The following is a 16309-nucleotide window of genomic DNA, read 5'->3' as shown; positions in this document are numbered from 1 at the left end:
TATTTTAAGTAATTTTGTATGAAATCTTGTTGTCATTTCAAAAAAATTTCAGGCCTCATTCACTATGTTCTTTTGTTTATTCAAGGATTAAATGTCCATATGAAGATGGATCAGGAATAAAGGGAAACACAGAACAATGGCATAGGCTAAGCCATATTGACTCAGAAGTTATTTAGAAATGGGTGATGGAGGAAACCATGGATACTTTTTTTCCCAAGCCATTTATCACAGATTATTATCTGTATAATGGACTGCTAAGTTCTGCCACCCTACTGACTGGCATAAATAAAAAGACCAAATAATAATTTGTTATTAAAAAAACTGGACAACGTATTAACTAAACACAATTTAAATGGTTGGTGGTACAATACTCCAACTGACTTACACTATTATAAAGTATGAAACCCGTTCCAGGGGGAAAATGGTAAAACTACGCTGAAGAATTATTTCTAGAATTTAAGGTTCCAAATGAGGGAAAAATATAAATGCCACAGAACTCATATGGCCATAATTTCTCTATGTATGTGAATATGCAACTTAGTTTCCTCAAATTATATGTTTCAGAAAAACTGTCATTTTCTCCAGTTTTTTAATAATAGCAAAAAAAAAAAAAAAAAAAAAACCCAAAAAACAAAAAGCAAACAAAAAACCCACTTGCCATTTCTGCAATACTTTCTTTTACTTAAAGGTCAGTAGTATCAAAATAAAAATCAACTTTTATAGATGTATCACTTCTACATCATGGTTGCTATAGGAATGGCTATAAAATGAATATCCATTGCTAAAATTGGATCTTTTGTATCACATAAAAGGAGACATTTCCATTAGTCATAACTATGAGATGGTAAAGGCTCAGTATGTCTCAGTTACACACAGGCTGACCATTCAAAGTATCTGCGAAATTCTGTGGAGCATGTAGAACCGTTCCAGCAACCACTTAAAATCTGGCAACTCAAAGTACAGTTGCTGAAGCAGTAGCATCACCTGGGAGCTTCACAGAAATGAGAACACATGGACACAGGGAGGGGAACATCACACATCGGGGCCTGTCAGGGGATGGGGCGCAAGGGGAGGGAGAGCATTAGGACAAATACCTAATGCATGCAGGGCTTAAAACCTAGATGGCTGGTTGATGGGTGCAGCAAACCACCATGGCACATGTATAACTATGTAACAAACCTGCATGTTCAGCACATGTATCCCAGAACTTAAAGTAAAATCAAACAAACAAACAAACAAGAGTCAAAAAAATAAAAAAGTCAAAAAAAAAAAAACAAAAAAGAGTCTACTGCATATGAAGCTGCAGCTTAACAGGCTCCCCCTATGATTCATAAATACATTAAAGATTGAGAAGCAAGACTTAAGACACTGAACCGATCTCAGGAAATAAAAGATTTTTAAAAAGTTTAACTCAAAAAAACAAAACAAAACAGTATAAATGAGAGTAAAACTATTATATTACATATTAAACCATCGTAACTGAACAACTGCTGTACCTTAAGACCTGAACTCCAAACATCAAGTACATTTTCCATCTTCTGAAGATTTTCATCAGAAACAAGAAAATCGCCCACAAGTATTTCATGGGCATCTGTATGACTAGAATTTGTTGCTGGTGAGGAAGAGTCAGCTAAAAGATGTGAACTGAAAAAATCCATGACCGGATGAGAAGGCTTCCTCGGCGATAACACTGGTGATGACTCTAGAATAAAAGAAAAGTTGTAGCTGTCAAGCCAAATTGAAAATAACTCAAGTTGGTAAGGAACCATGTTGGAAGGCTAAAAGATGTCTGCTACCTATGGAGGCTGAGAGAAATGCAGAGAAACTACCTTTCAGGTGTACCTTAATCTATTTTTAATTTCAGTACTGTCACTGATTTAGCACCGACTGGCATGAGATAACCTCCTATACTCCCAATCCCTTCTCCCCCAGCAAATGACCTCTATCCCAAATATGGATCCTTCATATATTCAGGTCCAGGCTCAGCTGAAACTATCATCATCTGTATTACATCACCATTAATGAAGTGCTTTCTGTTTCTGTAACAAAAACATTATAAAGATTAGTTCTCATAACACATGCTACCCTAAAAAATAGGTATTATTATCTCCATTTTACTGATGAGGAACTGAGGTTCAGAAAGAGTTAAGTAATTGACCAAGGTCAGTGTGGTTGTATATAGATCAATATTACTCCATAAATTTAACACTGGGATTGGTTTTAATACCATTAAAGTTTGGCCGGGCATGGTGGCTCATGCCTGTAATCTCAGCACTTTGGGAGGCCAAGGTGGGCAGATCATGAGGTCTAGAGATTGAGACCATCCTGGCCAATATGGTGAAACCCCATCTCTACTAAAAATACAAAAATTAGCTAGGCGTGGTGGCGCGTGCCTGTAGTCCCAGCTACTCGGGAAGCTGAGGTAGGAGAATGGTGTGAACCCAGGAGGCGGAGGTTGCAGTGAGCTGAGATCATGCCACTGCACTCCAGCCTGGTGACAGAGTGAGACTCTGTTTCCAAAAAAACCCAAACCCCACCCCCACAAAAAAAACCCATTAAAATTAAACAATATAAGTAGAAAGAGACTCATAATTTAGTTTTGCAGATACTCTGTTGAAAGTACCCTGTTAGGCTTCAATATATAGGTGAGAAATATACACATCTCTGTATGTATGTGCATACATATAAAACGCTCATCCCCTATCCATATACAGGGAGGTGGGGGAGAGTCAGGGCCCTAAAGAGAACTGGTATCTATTTCTAAAAGAGCACTGAAAGGCTGAGCGCGGTGGCTCATGCCTGTAATCCCAGCACTTTGGGAGGCCGAGGTGGGCGAATCATGAGGTCAGGAGTTCAAGACCAGCCTGGCCAACATGGTGAAACCCTATCTCTACTAAAAATACAAAAAATTAGCTGGGCGTGGTGGCATGTGCCTATAGTCCTAGCTACTTGGGAGGTTGAGGCAGGTGAATTGCTTGAACCTGGGAGACTGAGGTTGCAGCGAGCTGAGACCACGCCACTGCACTCTAACCTGGGTGACAGAGCGAGACTCTGCCTCAAAAAAAAAAAAAAGTACTGAGAAAGAAAAGTTAATATTTTCTCACATATTTATGCCAGAATTAGAGACTATCTGTCACCACTTGTCACATACCTCACATTTGCTACGAGCATCCTAATAACAGAGATGGAAGAGCTTTCTTCTTATTGAATGAAAGATGAATCTATGATAGAAAACTTGTTACTTAAAAGTATTTCAAGAATTCCTTTTTAAAATTTGTAAGATTTTAATTTTTTTGCAAACATATTCTGCTTATGTAAAGACTTCTTTGCAAAAGGGAAAATAATTCCTTAAGATGTGTGTTTGGTATAAAAAACAACACAAGGTCTGGGCTAGTCACACTAGAAACGCTACCTGCATGTTCTGAGGATGGTGAAGAAACCCAAAGAACAGGTGGAATGACAATGTACATGAATATTCTCTTTTACTTGATTTTGCCAACTAGATCTGTACTCATAAAGAAAGCAATAGACTCTGCTTTTCAATTTAAAAAATATCTCAACACTCACCTTTTAAGAAATCAAATCGGCCGGGCGCGGTGGCTCAAGCCTGTAATCCCAGCACTTTGGGAGGCTGAGACGGGTGGATCACGAGGTCAGGAGATTGAGACCATCCTGGCTAACACGGTGAAACCCCGTCTCTACTAAAAAATACAAAAAAACTAGCCGGGCGAGGTGGCGGGCGCCTATAGTCCCAGCTACTCTGGAGGCTGAGGCAGGAGAATGGCGTAAACCCGCGAGGCGGAGCTTACAGTAAGCTGAGATCCGGCCACTGCACTCCAGCCTGGGCGACAGAGCAAGACTCCGTCTCAAAAAAAAAAAAAAAAAAAAAAAAGAAATCAAATCATGTAACTTCAGAACTTGGAAGGGCTGTCAGAGATTATGGTGCGTAAGACTTCTACTCACAAGTGAAGAAACTAAGGGATACAGGCATTACTTATGTGGTGGCAAAAACGGTTACCACATTAAATAACATTAAATAGAAAAATATTCCACAATATTACATTTTAATTATTTTAATTATTCTGACTGTCAAGAAAAAAGTTCAGTCCAGTTCTAGTATGCTTTTAAAAGCTCTTTAAAGCCAGGCATGGTGGCTCATGCCTATAATTCCAGCACTTTGGGAGGCCAAGGCAAGTGGATCACTCGATCTTAGGAATTTGAGACCAGCCTGGAAAACATAGTGAGATCTCAGTGCTACAGAAAATTTAAAAATTAGCTGGGTGTGGTGGCATGTGCCTGTAGTCCCAGCTACTGAGGGAGGGGGCGCTGAGGCAGGAGGATCACTTGAGCCAAGCAGGTTGAGGTTGCAGGGAGCCCTGCACTCTAGCCTGGGTGACAGAGTGAGATCCTGTCTCAAAAACAAAACAAAATAACAAAAACAAAAAACAACCCCCCCTCCAAAGTCTCTTTAAGATTTGCTAATCTTTCCTTGTAACAAAGACAAAGCAGACTTTTAAAGAAAAACACTAAATGATAGAACAGGTGGCATAAAGATAGGATGAAAATTCTTACATTGGTACGCAAATGCCTGAAAGTTGGGAAACAGTGCATTGGTTTACATAAAAACTTGAATTAGTCAAACTATATAATATGCCATTAAATCTTTTAAAAGACTTGCCCTCTAACTTAGAAATTTTAAGAAAGGATACTACACACTATAATGCATTGACCTGTCTTAGTTGTACTATTTTGGAATTTTATAAAATTATTTTAAATATTATCACTTAAATTGCTGACAATAGCATTTTAAAATCCTGCCAAAAAGTAATATGCTGAAATTATTCCTCTTACTACATAGATATTATTCATCAAACCACAAAATATTATATATTAATACAAATAAGCTAAAGAAAATTAATACCATCTGTCTTTGAATGACTTGAGATATTGAAATCACATCCTTTTCCAACTTCTATTGCAGTTTCTCTTACTTCAGAGTTATTTCCTGCCAAAAGGAAAGCTTTTTAAAATTAAACGGAACCACTCTTAAATAAAATGTCTAATCACACGTAATTTAATAAGGTAGCAGTACATAAAAAAGATTTTAGAACAAACAAAATACAACACGCCAGGGATATAGGAACACTAAAACAAAGAACAAGAAGAGATAACAATCTGAGACTAGAAAAAGACTTACTAGATCATTGATAAGCTCCAACTTACACACCAAATATAGATGAGAGATAATGTAGTCTACTATAGCATTCAATTCACACTAAGAGAGTAAGTGGGTAAATGACATTAGAACTTGGGAAAGGATCTGCTCTCTTAAGACACTGGGTATTTCCAGAGGCCCACTGCTTTTCACTAGCCACAATCAAACTAAGGTGGCACCGGCTCCCCCAAACAAGGACTTCCTGGCTTCCACTTCAGGAACCTGTAGTCAACAGATGGCAAAAAGGAAACTGGGAAAAACCTCTCAAGAATGACTGTTAGAGGCTTATACATATGTTGTCAATTTCCACATATCATGCCTTGTATCAAGCAGCTGAGATACCAAGAATAAAGAGAATGTGGGATGATGAATTTACATAGAAGACTTTAACAAAGTCTACTTGTGAATCTCAAGATGACTAAAGAATATCTAAACTTACTACATATTGTGTGTTTCAATCTCAAATCCTTTTTGGAAATGGCAGAGAATAAATAAATGCTATTTTACATAAGAGAAAAGAGCAATGGTCTTAAATCCCAGGTGATTACCTTGAACTGTTAACTATAGCATCTGGAAAGTTTTTTTCTTTCTTTCTTTTTTTTTTTTAAACAGAGTCTTGCTCTGTTGCCCCGGCTGAAGTGCAGTGGCATAATCATGACACACTGCAGCTTTGAACTCCTGAGCTCAGGCAATCCTCCCACCCCAGCCTCCCGAGGTGCTGGGACTATAGGCTGCTCTGCCTGGCTAATTTTTTTGTAGAGATAGGGTCTTGCTATGTTGCCTAGGCTTGTCTCAAACTCCTGAGCTCAAGTGATCCTCCTGCCTCAGCCTCTCAAAGTACTAGCATTACAAGCATGAGCCACTGCCTGGCCTATATTTTAAGGCTCTCATCCTGTGGTCCCATTTGTTGTTCCACTGCAATAGGCCCAAGACCGAGGGGCAGTGAAAAATCCATGTCTACAGACAGTGAGAGACAACAGACACTAGAGCTATGACTTAGCAGAAGCCCAGGAGACTTTGGCCTCTGAGTAGGCTATATCATGTGCCTTCAAGGACAGGGATCCTTGGAGTTATGCCTATAGTGTGATAACTGTTCCTTATCAGGACTGTTTTAGGAAGGCTTTCTGTGCCCTTTGAAAGAACATTTATTTAGAGTTTGGGATGTTGTCTTCACCTGAATAAGGAATGGAGGTTAAAGGAACTTTATCCTCTTTCCTCCACCTTTCACTCATCTATCAACACACATCCTGGTTTGTAGTAGCTTTCAGTTCTATTGCTGACATGGTCCACAGATAGGTTCACCTTTGTGATAATTATTCAAACAGTCCTCCAGGCCCATATAAATACCGCTGATAAAGCACTAGCATGAGGTTCGTAAAGTTAATTTAAGAGACTCTCAGGGCTACCATCTTTAATTTTAGGCTTGGGCATTTAGTTTTCAAGTTAATCCTGGCATAAAACTGTTGGAACAAGTACTGAGATACAACATACCTAAAAGCCATGTAGTTGCCATAGTGTTGCTTCAACTTTATTATTCTTCATAAAAGTAAGAGTCAAATGAAGTTCAAAGAAAAATCAAGCTGTCATATGAGAGTCAGGAATAATACATTAAACTGTAAAAAGCTCCCCTAGATGATACTAATACACACAAATGGTCGAGAAGAATCCCTGATCTGGACAGGCATTTTCACAATCCTGTCAGGATCATTAATAAACTCAGTAATATGTTAAATTAAGAGATATCTTGAAAAATATATATAACCTTGACTATGAAGAATATCATGAATTGTAGAAATTCTGACATCTGGCACCAATTCTTCCTTAGGATGAGATGACTGTGAAGCACCGGGTTCAATATTTGGAGTCACTATAGCATAACGAAGCAGCTCTTCATATTCTTCCTAAGAGAGGCCAATAATCAATAATGTAGTGTAACAGTTACAATGTTATATTCAACTGAATTTGTTTTTAAGGAATTTAATTACCATAATAGAGTCACATGCTTATTATATTACAAAGTTTTAGCACTTATTCCCAGCTTGAGTTCTTTGAGTGCTTCTTGTGTGATTTTCACATTTATGATTAACAGTTTGAAGAGGGCAGGGCGCAGTGACTCATGCCTGTAAACTCAGCACTTTGAGAGGCTGAGGCAGGAGGATGGCTTGAAGCCTGAGCAACAAAGCGAGATCTCTACAAAAAATGTTTTACAAAAATTTGCTAGGCGTGGTGGTGTGTGCCTGTAGTTCTAGCTACTCAGGAGGCTGAGGCAGGAGGACCACTTAAGCCTAGGAACTGGAGGCTGCGGTGAGACAAGATGGCACCACTGCACCCCAGCCTGGGTGACAGAGCAAGATCCTGTCTCTGGAGAAACAACAACAAAGTCTGAAGAGGTGATAAGATTCTGTGAGTGACTCAACACTGAATCAAAAGTGCTCTATCACTTAATTTTAGATGTCAGATCACTTTAATTGAAGATGGGACATGCTATTAAAAAGATACCATTTTCAGAATTAAATAAAAATTATGTAACCCAAACAAAATATAGAAGCAAACTGGATATTTCAGCTTATAAAACCACAATGGCCTTCTATTCACCCCCAATTTCAAATGTACATTTATCAAGGCAGCTTAACTGTTTTTATTAACTGACTTTGTGAGAAATAAATGTCACATATTTGAATTTACAAAATAAATCTACACTACTGTAGTTTTGTTTTCATCTCTTTTTTTATATTGGAATTTTAAGTAAAATTGTTTTAAAAAAGGTTTATGCTTTTATATACTGAAAACTGCTAGCTTTTATGGCAATTACATGTACTAGAGTGACCTGGTTTGCGCTTCTACCTTAATTTACATTTTTTCTTTTTTTCTTTGTTTTTTTGAGATGGAGTCTTGCTAGAGTGCAGTGGCATGGTCTTGGCTCACTGCAACCTCCGCCTCCCAGGTTCAAGCAATTCTCCTGCCTCAGCCTCCTGGGTAGCTGGGATTACGGGTTTGTACCACCATGCCTGCCTAATTTTTGTACTTTTAGTAGAGATGGGGTTTCACCATGTTGGTCAGTCTGGTCTCGAACTCCTGACCTCTTGATCTGCAGCCCTGGACTCCCAAAGTGCTAGGATTACAGGTGTGAGCCACAGCACCCGGCCTGATTCATGTATTTAACATAGAAACTTACATGCAGTAAATGTTAGGTATAGCAAATACTGATTTTTATATACTTTAAGGCTAACAACAGAAAAGGAAGAGAGAGATATTCCAAAGATAAAATCTTTAGAAAATTCAACCAGAATCTCCTTCATATTGCTATAATTAACCATTTTTGTTAGCGATGTCACCTTCATGACAATAAACATCTGTCTGAGTTTTAAACTAACATTTCCTAGTAGCAAATAAAAATCAGTATTTTACATAATAGTTATCACCAAGATGGAAGGCTCTTAATAGGAAACAAATCATTTAGGATATCACAATACAACATTGATTTATATTATAAAACTTAAAAAATATTAACAAATTATAGAACATTTCACGAATTTGCATGTCCTCCTTGCACAGGGACCATGCTAATCTCTGTGCGGCTCCAATTTTAGTATATGTGCTGCTGAAGTGAGCACCAACATTTAATTTTTACATTGACAAAAGTAACTACGGTTATTTAAATAGATTTAAATACCCTTAAGTTAAAAACAATACACTTTCCAAAGCATATTGGTTTTCCAATTATCAAAAGGAAATTCCCAAAGAGTTTGATAAATTGAGGCCATACACAAGACATTTACTAGTTCCTGTAAACCTGAATGTGAGTTGGTTCTAATAAACTAATACACAAAATTTCAAGTGCATAGAGGCTGTAACTAATCCAGCAGCATCCATTGCTTTTTAATTTCTTTAACTTAATAAAGCCCCAGGGTTTGATTTGGGCAAATGGCCATCCAGCTACATTTCCCAGCCTCCTCTGCAGCTAGGTGTGGCCAAGAGACCTGGTCTATGAGATTCGAATGGAAATGATGCATACAACTTTAGGTGAAGTCCTTAAAAAGGAAGCTGCTTCCTTCTAGTCCCCTCTTCCCACCGGCTAGAGGTGGTGCACTGTCAGTGCACCAGTACCTGACAATGCAAACACGGTCAACAGCTCATGGCACAGCAACAAGAGAAGGGATTGGGTCCTCAGATGATCTCAGGACTATGTATCAGCTCAGAATTTACGAGAGAGAGAATCAAACTGTAAGGAACCCACTTAAGCCACCCTTACTTGGTTTCTGTTAAAGCACTATTATACTTCCCAAACAGCCAAAATAAACTTTTGATTTTGGCTAAGAATATATAAAAGTGTGGGCCGGGCGCGGTGGCTCAAGCCTGTAATCCCAGCACTTTGGGAGGCCGAGACAGGCAGATCACGAGGTCAGGAGATCGAGACCATCCTGGCTAACACAGTGAAACCCCGTTTCTACTAAAAAAATACAAAAATCTAGCCGGGCGAGGTGGCGGGCGCCTGTAGTCCCAGCTACTCCGGGGGCTGAGGCAGGAGAATGGCGTAAACCCGGGAGGCGGAGCTTGCAGTGAGCTGAGATCTGGCCATTGCACTCCAACCCGGGTGACAGAGCGAGACTCCGTCTCAAAAAAAAAAAAAAAAAAAAAAAGAATATATAAAAGTGTGGCCATTATGGAGTTATGGACTCTGAATATTTGTGTACCCTCAAAATTAATATGCTGAAGCCCTAACAGCCAGTGTGGTTGTATTTGGAGATGAGGCCTCCAAGAAAGTAATTAAGGTTAAATAAGGCCATCGGCCGGGGTCCTGATAGCATTAATGTACTCATCAGAAGAGACACCAGGAAGCTTGCATTCTCTCTCCTCCCACCTGCACATACTGTACTGAGGAAAGGCCATGTGAAGACACAGCAAGAAGGCACCTGCCTGCAATCCACAAAGAGAGCCCTCACTAGAAACTGACTCTATTGGGCTGTGATCCAGAACTGTGAGAGGAAAAATGTCTGCTGTTTAAGCCTATGAATTTATGGTATTTTGTTATGGTAGCCTGAGCAGATTAATATGATGGTGATCTTATATTGTGAGGTTCATAAGCTTTTTATAACGTCCCTGCTGTGGTGTCAGTTACAACTAGATTTAGCCAAGTCAGCTCTGCTCAGAGTTAGCCTATTACCACCTCCAGCCTGTAGGAACGGAGGGAGAAGTGGAAGTCAGTGGCTTTCACTTGTGGCTTCCCTAGTCTGACTTCTGTTCTGGATAAGAGAAGGAAAAAAAAGATCCAAACATATATTTCAAATCATATATTTCATACATATTCATATATTTCATATATTTTACCACAATTGCTATGGCTTACAGGGGAAATAAATAATTATATGTCAATAGTATTTCAGGATCATATATTCCAACTTATTTCAAGAAAAACTTTTTAAAAAATCAGTTATTTATATGACTATTTTAGAGTTTCATATATGTAGATAGGCCAAATGAGTTATTTAAAAATAAGAATTCAAAATTAAGAATCAAAATAAATAATATTGCCTTTCTTAATTGCCAAACACAACCTGTGTTAACATTCAAAACTTGTAATTTTGGCCTCCTCCCCAACCCCCAAGAGCTGAATTGATATGACCCTGAAATATAGCTCCACCCATGCCTCAACCATTAGAGTCAGAGCAACTTGGCTGATAGGAGCTGTGGTCAGAGGAAATTTTCAGTGTATAAGCACTATGGATGCTGCCCATCCCTCAGCATTTGCCACCTTCTGGCTTATGAAGCATTCACATAACAGACAGGGTAACAAAAAAGTCCCTTAAGAGGAATATTGATTTATGAGGGGCTTTTGTATTAAATGTTTGGATTTACATATTTACTACATATGTAAAAATATGTATTTTATGTTATTTTTAAGATTATTTTTTGTATTTATATTTTGAAGTGTTTCCAGTAGTGAAATCCAAAGTAATAACAATGTATGTACAGGGAATATGGAGAGGCTTTCAACTTCAGTCCAAGAACCAGGAGGAATATTAGTTGAAAGTAATAGACTCTCAATTGGGCTTACATTATAGGTGGGTAACCAATAACACAAAATAATTTCTGGCAGGTTCTTCTTCCATCTCTCTAAAATTCCACTCTAGAGATTTATTCTTTTGATTTAAAGCTTTGTCTCTTGACAAAATGACAATGTGAGCGCTCACGAGGTGGTTACATTTTAGTATAAACGAGTTAATCAGTTCTATCTTCAAGTTTCAACCAGAGAGCGATGAAGAGTGGAGGAAGTACTGTCACCTGAAGAGAGGACTACATGGGAGAGGTACCATCAAAAGGGAAGGCTAGAGTACAAAAGCTCTGCCACAACTCCAGACTACTTTTATCCTAGTAAATATTCAGATATTTTCCCAATACCTTTCCCATTTTGAAATCCATAATTTCAATTAAAGGAGAAAATTTGTTTCATAAAATATTTTCCTAAAGCTTTTCTCATATTGTACAGAATCAATAACAATTTCATATGCTTAGGCATAAACAGCCTTTTCTCTTGAGTAATATAACTGTAAAATTTAGAATATACCATGTCATTATTCTCTCATTTAAACTCTACTCTAGAAATCTAAATCCATATTTTTGATGATGAAATATTTAGAAATAAGAGAAATTTAAAACATTTCATGCAAATACCACATCTGCTGTAGTCAACTGACCCATTTCATTTTATCTATCAACGTACAGGGCCTGGGCAGCAGATTGTACTGAATGTCGTGACAACAGAGACCAAACCTCAGCAAGTAGAACACAAGGGAATCTTGAGCTCTAGAACTTTGGATGGTTTGATATTGTATTAATTTGCATTAAAAGTGAAAGTAACATTCATGAGAGGTAGCTAAAATGAAAAAAATTTAAAGAAAAAATGTTTCTTGAACATTTCGGCTTTGCCTCTGTGTTGGTTGAAGCCTTTGTACAGTGTTTGAAGAGTTCATCAATATTTTCTGAAAAGTTAAAACAATGTAAAGTAACTCCTAAAATATGTATAGTAATTCCTAAAGTTTGATATTATAAATTGAAAAACTCCCTTGCAAATTGAATGAAAAAATTTTTTAAAAATCCTACTTTTCCCTTACATTCATTTGTTTAAAATAAAAAAAATCATGATAAATTTAGAAATTTTTTCCTACCTGAAGATTCGAAGAGACAGAACTGCCTGGACTGGAGTCATTTTGCACAACTGGAAGTGAGTATTTCTCCTCATCTGATGACATTCTGCACAAATGCTCTAAAACAGTAGAAGCTAACTTTAGCTTTTTTCCTTGATATTTAGGATAAAATCCTTTCCAGATATATATAAGTGCAACAGTATCCAAATCTGCAATCTTCATGTGATATGTTAAAATCATTCATTCAACATATTGAATACCTATAGGCAAAAATCACTGGGCAAAAAATAATTGAAGACCCAGTCCCAATATTAGTGAGTTTATAATGTAGTCAGGGAGATGAGAATACATGAAAGGTTACAGAAAAATAGAGGATCTTCAGAAAAATTCCCAGTGGGGCCTGTTGAGCATAAGAGATTGTGATCACTGTTCTTGAGCAGTGTGTGACAACCTGGGTGCTCTGTACTTTCCTCTAAGATACAGAACCAAGAGAGAACAAACAATTTGTGCAAATTCCCTTCTTGGGAAACTTACCTTTGGAAATATTATTTTAAGAAAAGTGAGCTTATACAGAACAACAGAATCAAATACATGCATAATTTGTTGAAAGTCCTAATCAAAAAATTATTAAAAGTACTTTTAGTAACAAGTAACCAAACTATTTAAAGAACAAATAGTGACTATTCGAACTATCTGAATATCAGTAATATGTAAGACATTGGTGAGGGATGTAAAATGAAGTCCTTATTCTTAAGGAGTTTACAATCTGTAGAGAGGGCCAGGCATGTATATTATATAAGTGACCGACTGCTGAATAAACTGCTGATAGGCCCTAAAATAACAGATACAAAGTAGAGAGGTAGGAGTCGCTATTTTTCATGGAGTAAGATTGCATGACTGTAAATAAGCAGGAAAGGAGTCAGAGAAAGTTTTTAGAGAAGATGACCCAGGTGCTGAGATCTGAAAGATGAGAAGGTCTCATCCTGAAAGATGGATAAAAGGTATAAACACAGTGGAAGATATTCTAGGCAGTATAGCAATGTAAGCAAAGACACAGAGTCATGGACATGTATGCCAGGAACAGCAAGCAGTTTGGTAAGGCCAAAGCAATGGGTGCAAAGCAAGGATTAGCTAAGGATGAAACAAAAAGTAAGGAGCAGCCAGATCACGGAAGGTCAAGATTTGTCATATTAAAAATCTGGGTGTTTATTTTAGACAAGTTATTGAAATATTTTTTAAAAGTTACATGATCAGAAAGATCATTCCAGCAGCGCTGAGGATGAATTTGGATATTAAGAAAGAGAGATCAGGCCGGGCGCGGTGGCTCACGCTTGTAATCCTAGCACTTTGGGAGGCCAAGGTGGGTGGATCACCTGAGGTCAGGAGTTCGAGACCAGCCTGGCCAATATGGCGAAACTCTGTCTCTACTAAAAATACAAAACAATTAGCCGAGTATGATGGCAGGTGCCTGTAATCCCAGTTACTTGGGAAGCTGAAGCAGGAGAATAGCTAGAACCCTGGGGGTGGAGGTTGCAGTGAGCTGAGATCATACCACTGCACTCCAGCCTGGGTGACAGAGTGAGGCTCTGAGAAAGAAATGAAACGAAACGAAACGAAAAGAAAAGAAAAGAAAAGAGATCAATTGAGAGCTGACTGCAGTAGTCTAAGACATAAATGCTCTCTTTGATAGTAATTAAGGAGATAAATGATGATCTAAGTCTACGAAATAGCAATGGGAAGGGGATGGAGGGTATGACTACAACACAACTGTGTTATGGTGATGGAAAGAGAAAATGATCAATAGATCAAGGGGTTAAAAATAACTGTTGGTGACTTCCAGATTTCTGGTTTGGGTAACTAGATGGATAGTGCCACCCACCAAAGCAAGGAAGGTAGGAAGATGAGCAGGTTGCAAGGAAGGACAATGAGTTCCGTATCAGGTGAGTTGGGTGTGAGGTTGCCTCTGAGGCACCAGGGTAAAGCTGCAAGTTTGCAGTCTGTGGTCACACTGGCTATGCAGTGCACCACTCCAAGGACTGCCATTCACAATGGCTACACTGTGAATGGTGTTTCCTGGAGTTAAGCATTGTGGGAGCCCCGCATTGGAAGGTATAAGTTGGAGATCCAGTTTGAGGAATCATTGGCATAACGGGAACTGCTTAAAAAAGGGAATGGATGAGGTCGCCTACAAAAAAGGAGTGTGAGAAAAAGCTCTTATCCTGAGGTCCTGTATTAGTACGTTTTCACACTGCTAAAAAGAACTGCCCAGGTCAGGTGCGGTGGCTCACACCTGCAATCCCAGCACTTTGGAAGGCCGAGGAGGGCAGATTACAAGGTCAGGAAATCAATACCATCCTGGCTAACATGGTGAAACCCCATCTCTACTAAAAATACAAAAAATTAGCCAGGCATGGTGGGCACCTGTAGTCCCAGCTACTCAGGAGGCTGAGGCAGGAGAATGACGTGAACACAGGAGGCGGAGCTTGCAGTGAGCTGAGATCGCGCCACTGCTCTCCAGCCTGGGTGATAGTGTGAGGCTCTGCCTCAAAAAAAAAAAAAAAAAAAAAAAACCAAACATAAAAATTCCCAAAAAACTGCCCCAAACTGGGTAATTTATAAAGAAAAGAATTTTAATTGACTGATAGTTTCGCATGTCTGGGGAGGCCTCAGGAAACTTAAACATGGTAGAAGGGGAAGCAGGCACATCTTAGATGGTGGCAGGCAAGAGAGTAAGTCAGAGAGTGCAGGAAAAACTACCATTTATAAAACAATCAGATCTCCATTTATAAAACAATCAGATCTCGTGAGAATTCACTATCATGAGAATAGCATGGGAGAAATCACCCTTATAATCCAATCACTTCCCTTCCACTACATGTGGAGATTACAATTGAGGATGAGATTTGAGTGGGGACACAAAACCTAAGCATATCAGGTCCCTACACCCAACTTGTATGTAATATTTTCATCACAAATGCAAATGTGTATTTTTCTAGAAAGAAGATCTTTAGCTTTAAATATGTGTTCAGAGGGGACTATAGCCCTAATAAAGTTGAGGACTATGACTGTGAATGAGAAGAGGGTTAAAGCCAGAACCACTAACATCTAAAGGGCAAGAGAACAGTCAGCAAAGGAGTCAGCAAAGTCAGAACATTAGAACCATGGGAGCAGCATCACAACTTTGAGAAACTTTGAAAAGAGAACAGAGTTAGATGCCAAAGAACCATGAGGAATGGATAGAATTTGGCGATTAGGCGGTTGCTGTGACATTTGCTTGAACAATTTCAGTGGAAAGTAAAACAATTTCAGGTCTCAGTTACAGTGGGCTGAAAAATAAATGAGAGATGAGGAAATTGAAGTAGAAAAGTAAGATACAGGGAAAAGTGCAAAAATAGAATGGAAACACAGGCTGGAACTAGATTGTGGAAAGGAAAGTTCAACTTTTTCCAGTGAGTATCACTGTGCATACACATGCTAAGTAAACTAAATCTCAGCATGACTGTCTTTAGTTAAGCCAATTAGGGAGGATAAAATAAGAGCATGTATCTGCAGCAAAGAATGGCTGCTTCACTGACTTCAAATCTACCACTGGGATAACTTGGTCCATTTATATTTTTATTCACTTCTTTCTTCAGGATTTGAGACCAGGTAGGTAACACGGGTGGGGAGTGGGGTGGTGCTGATTATTTTAAAAATGAGCTAGTTAAGTACGGTCAGATCTCAAAAACTGTTTCTTAATACGGACACTGCAGACACAAAAAAACCCACTGCACTTTTGGTAAATATGCTATCTCCCATCTGCCCTGCTTTATGCCAACAAAGTATGAGTTATTTGAAACTTTAGAACAGTAGCATTTTCCTGTTTCTAGGTTCAGAAACGAAGGAGAAAAATGAAAACTGCTTACATTTTCAGTAGTTTCTAATTCAAGGTATCAGAAAACAAGACCAA

At 38.5% G+C, this 16309-nt stretch overlaps 1 protein-coding gene and 1 non-coding gene across 3 annotated transcripts in view; both read right to left on the bottom strand.

Moving 5' to 3' along the window:
• The window catches only part of POC5 (POC5 centriolar protein), a 37960-nt gene that overhangs the window by 20869 nt on the left and 782 nt on the right, over positions 1 to 16309 (bottom strand). The window contains exons 2-5 of one of the 2 annotated variants that reach the window (XM_010352826.2): positions 12382 to 12479; positions 6978 to 7116; positions 4922 to 5005; positions 1497 to 1702 (exon numbers count right to left, since the gene is read on the bottom strand). In XM_010352826.2, coding sequence (XP_010351128.1) covers positions 1497 to 1702; positions 4922 to 5005; positions 6978 to 7116; positions 12382 to 12465 — 513 coding nt within the window. In that variant the 5' untranslated portion in view covers positions 12466 to 12479. The remainder of the gene's footprint in view (positions 1 to 1496; positions 1703 to 4921; positions 5006 to 6977; positions 7117 to 12381; positions 12480 to 16309) is intronic. The other variant, XM_030927627.1, reaches the window with a different exon arrangement.
• LOC115896626 lies at positions 8726 to 8829 on the bottom strand. Its single transcript, XR_004056540.1, has one exon. It is a non-coding gene; the product is annotated as a U6 spliceosomal RNA (small nuclear RNA).

The sequence above is a fragment of the Rhinopithecus roxellana genome, chromosome 3 (genome assembly GCF_007565055.1).
Source record: "Rhinopithecus roxellana isolate Shanxi Qingling chromosome 3, ASM756505v1, whole genome shotgun sequence".
NCBI lineage: Eukaryota > Metazoa > Chordata > Mammalia > Primates > Cercopithecidae > Rhinopithecus > Rhinopithecus roxellana.
The sequence above is the reverse complement of the archived record's forward strand: the minus strand, read 5'-3'. Positions and strand labels throughout refer to the sequence as shown.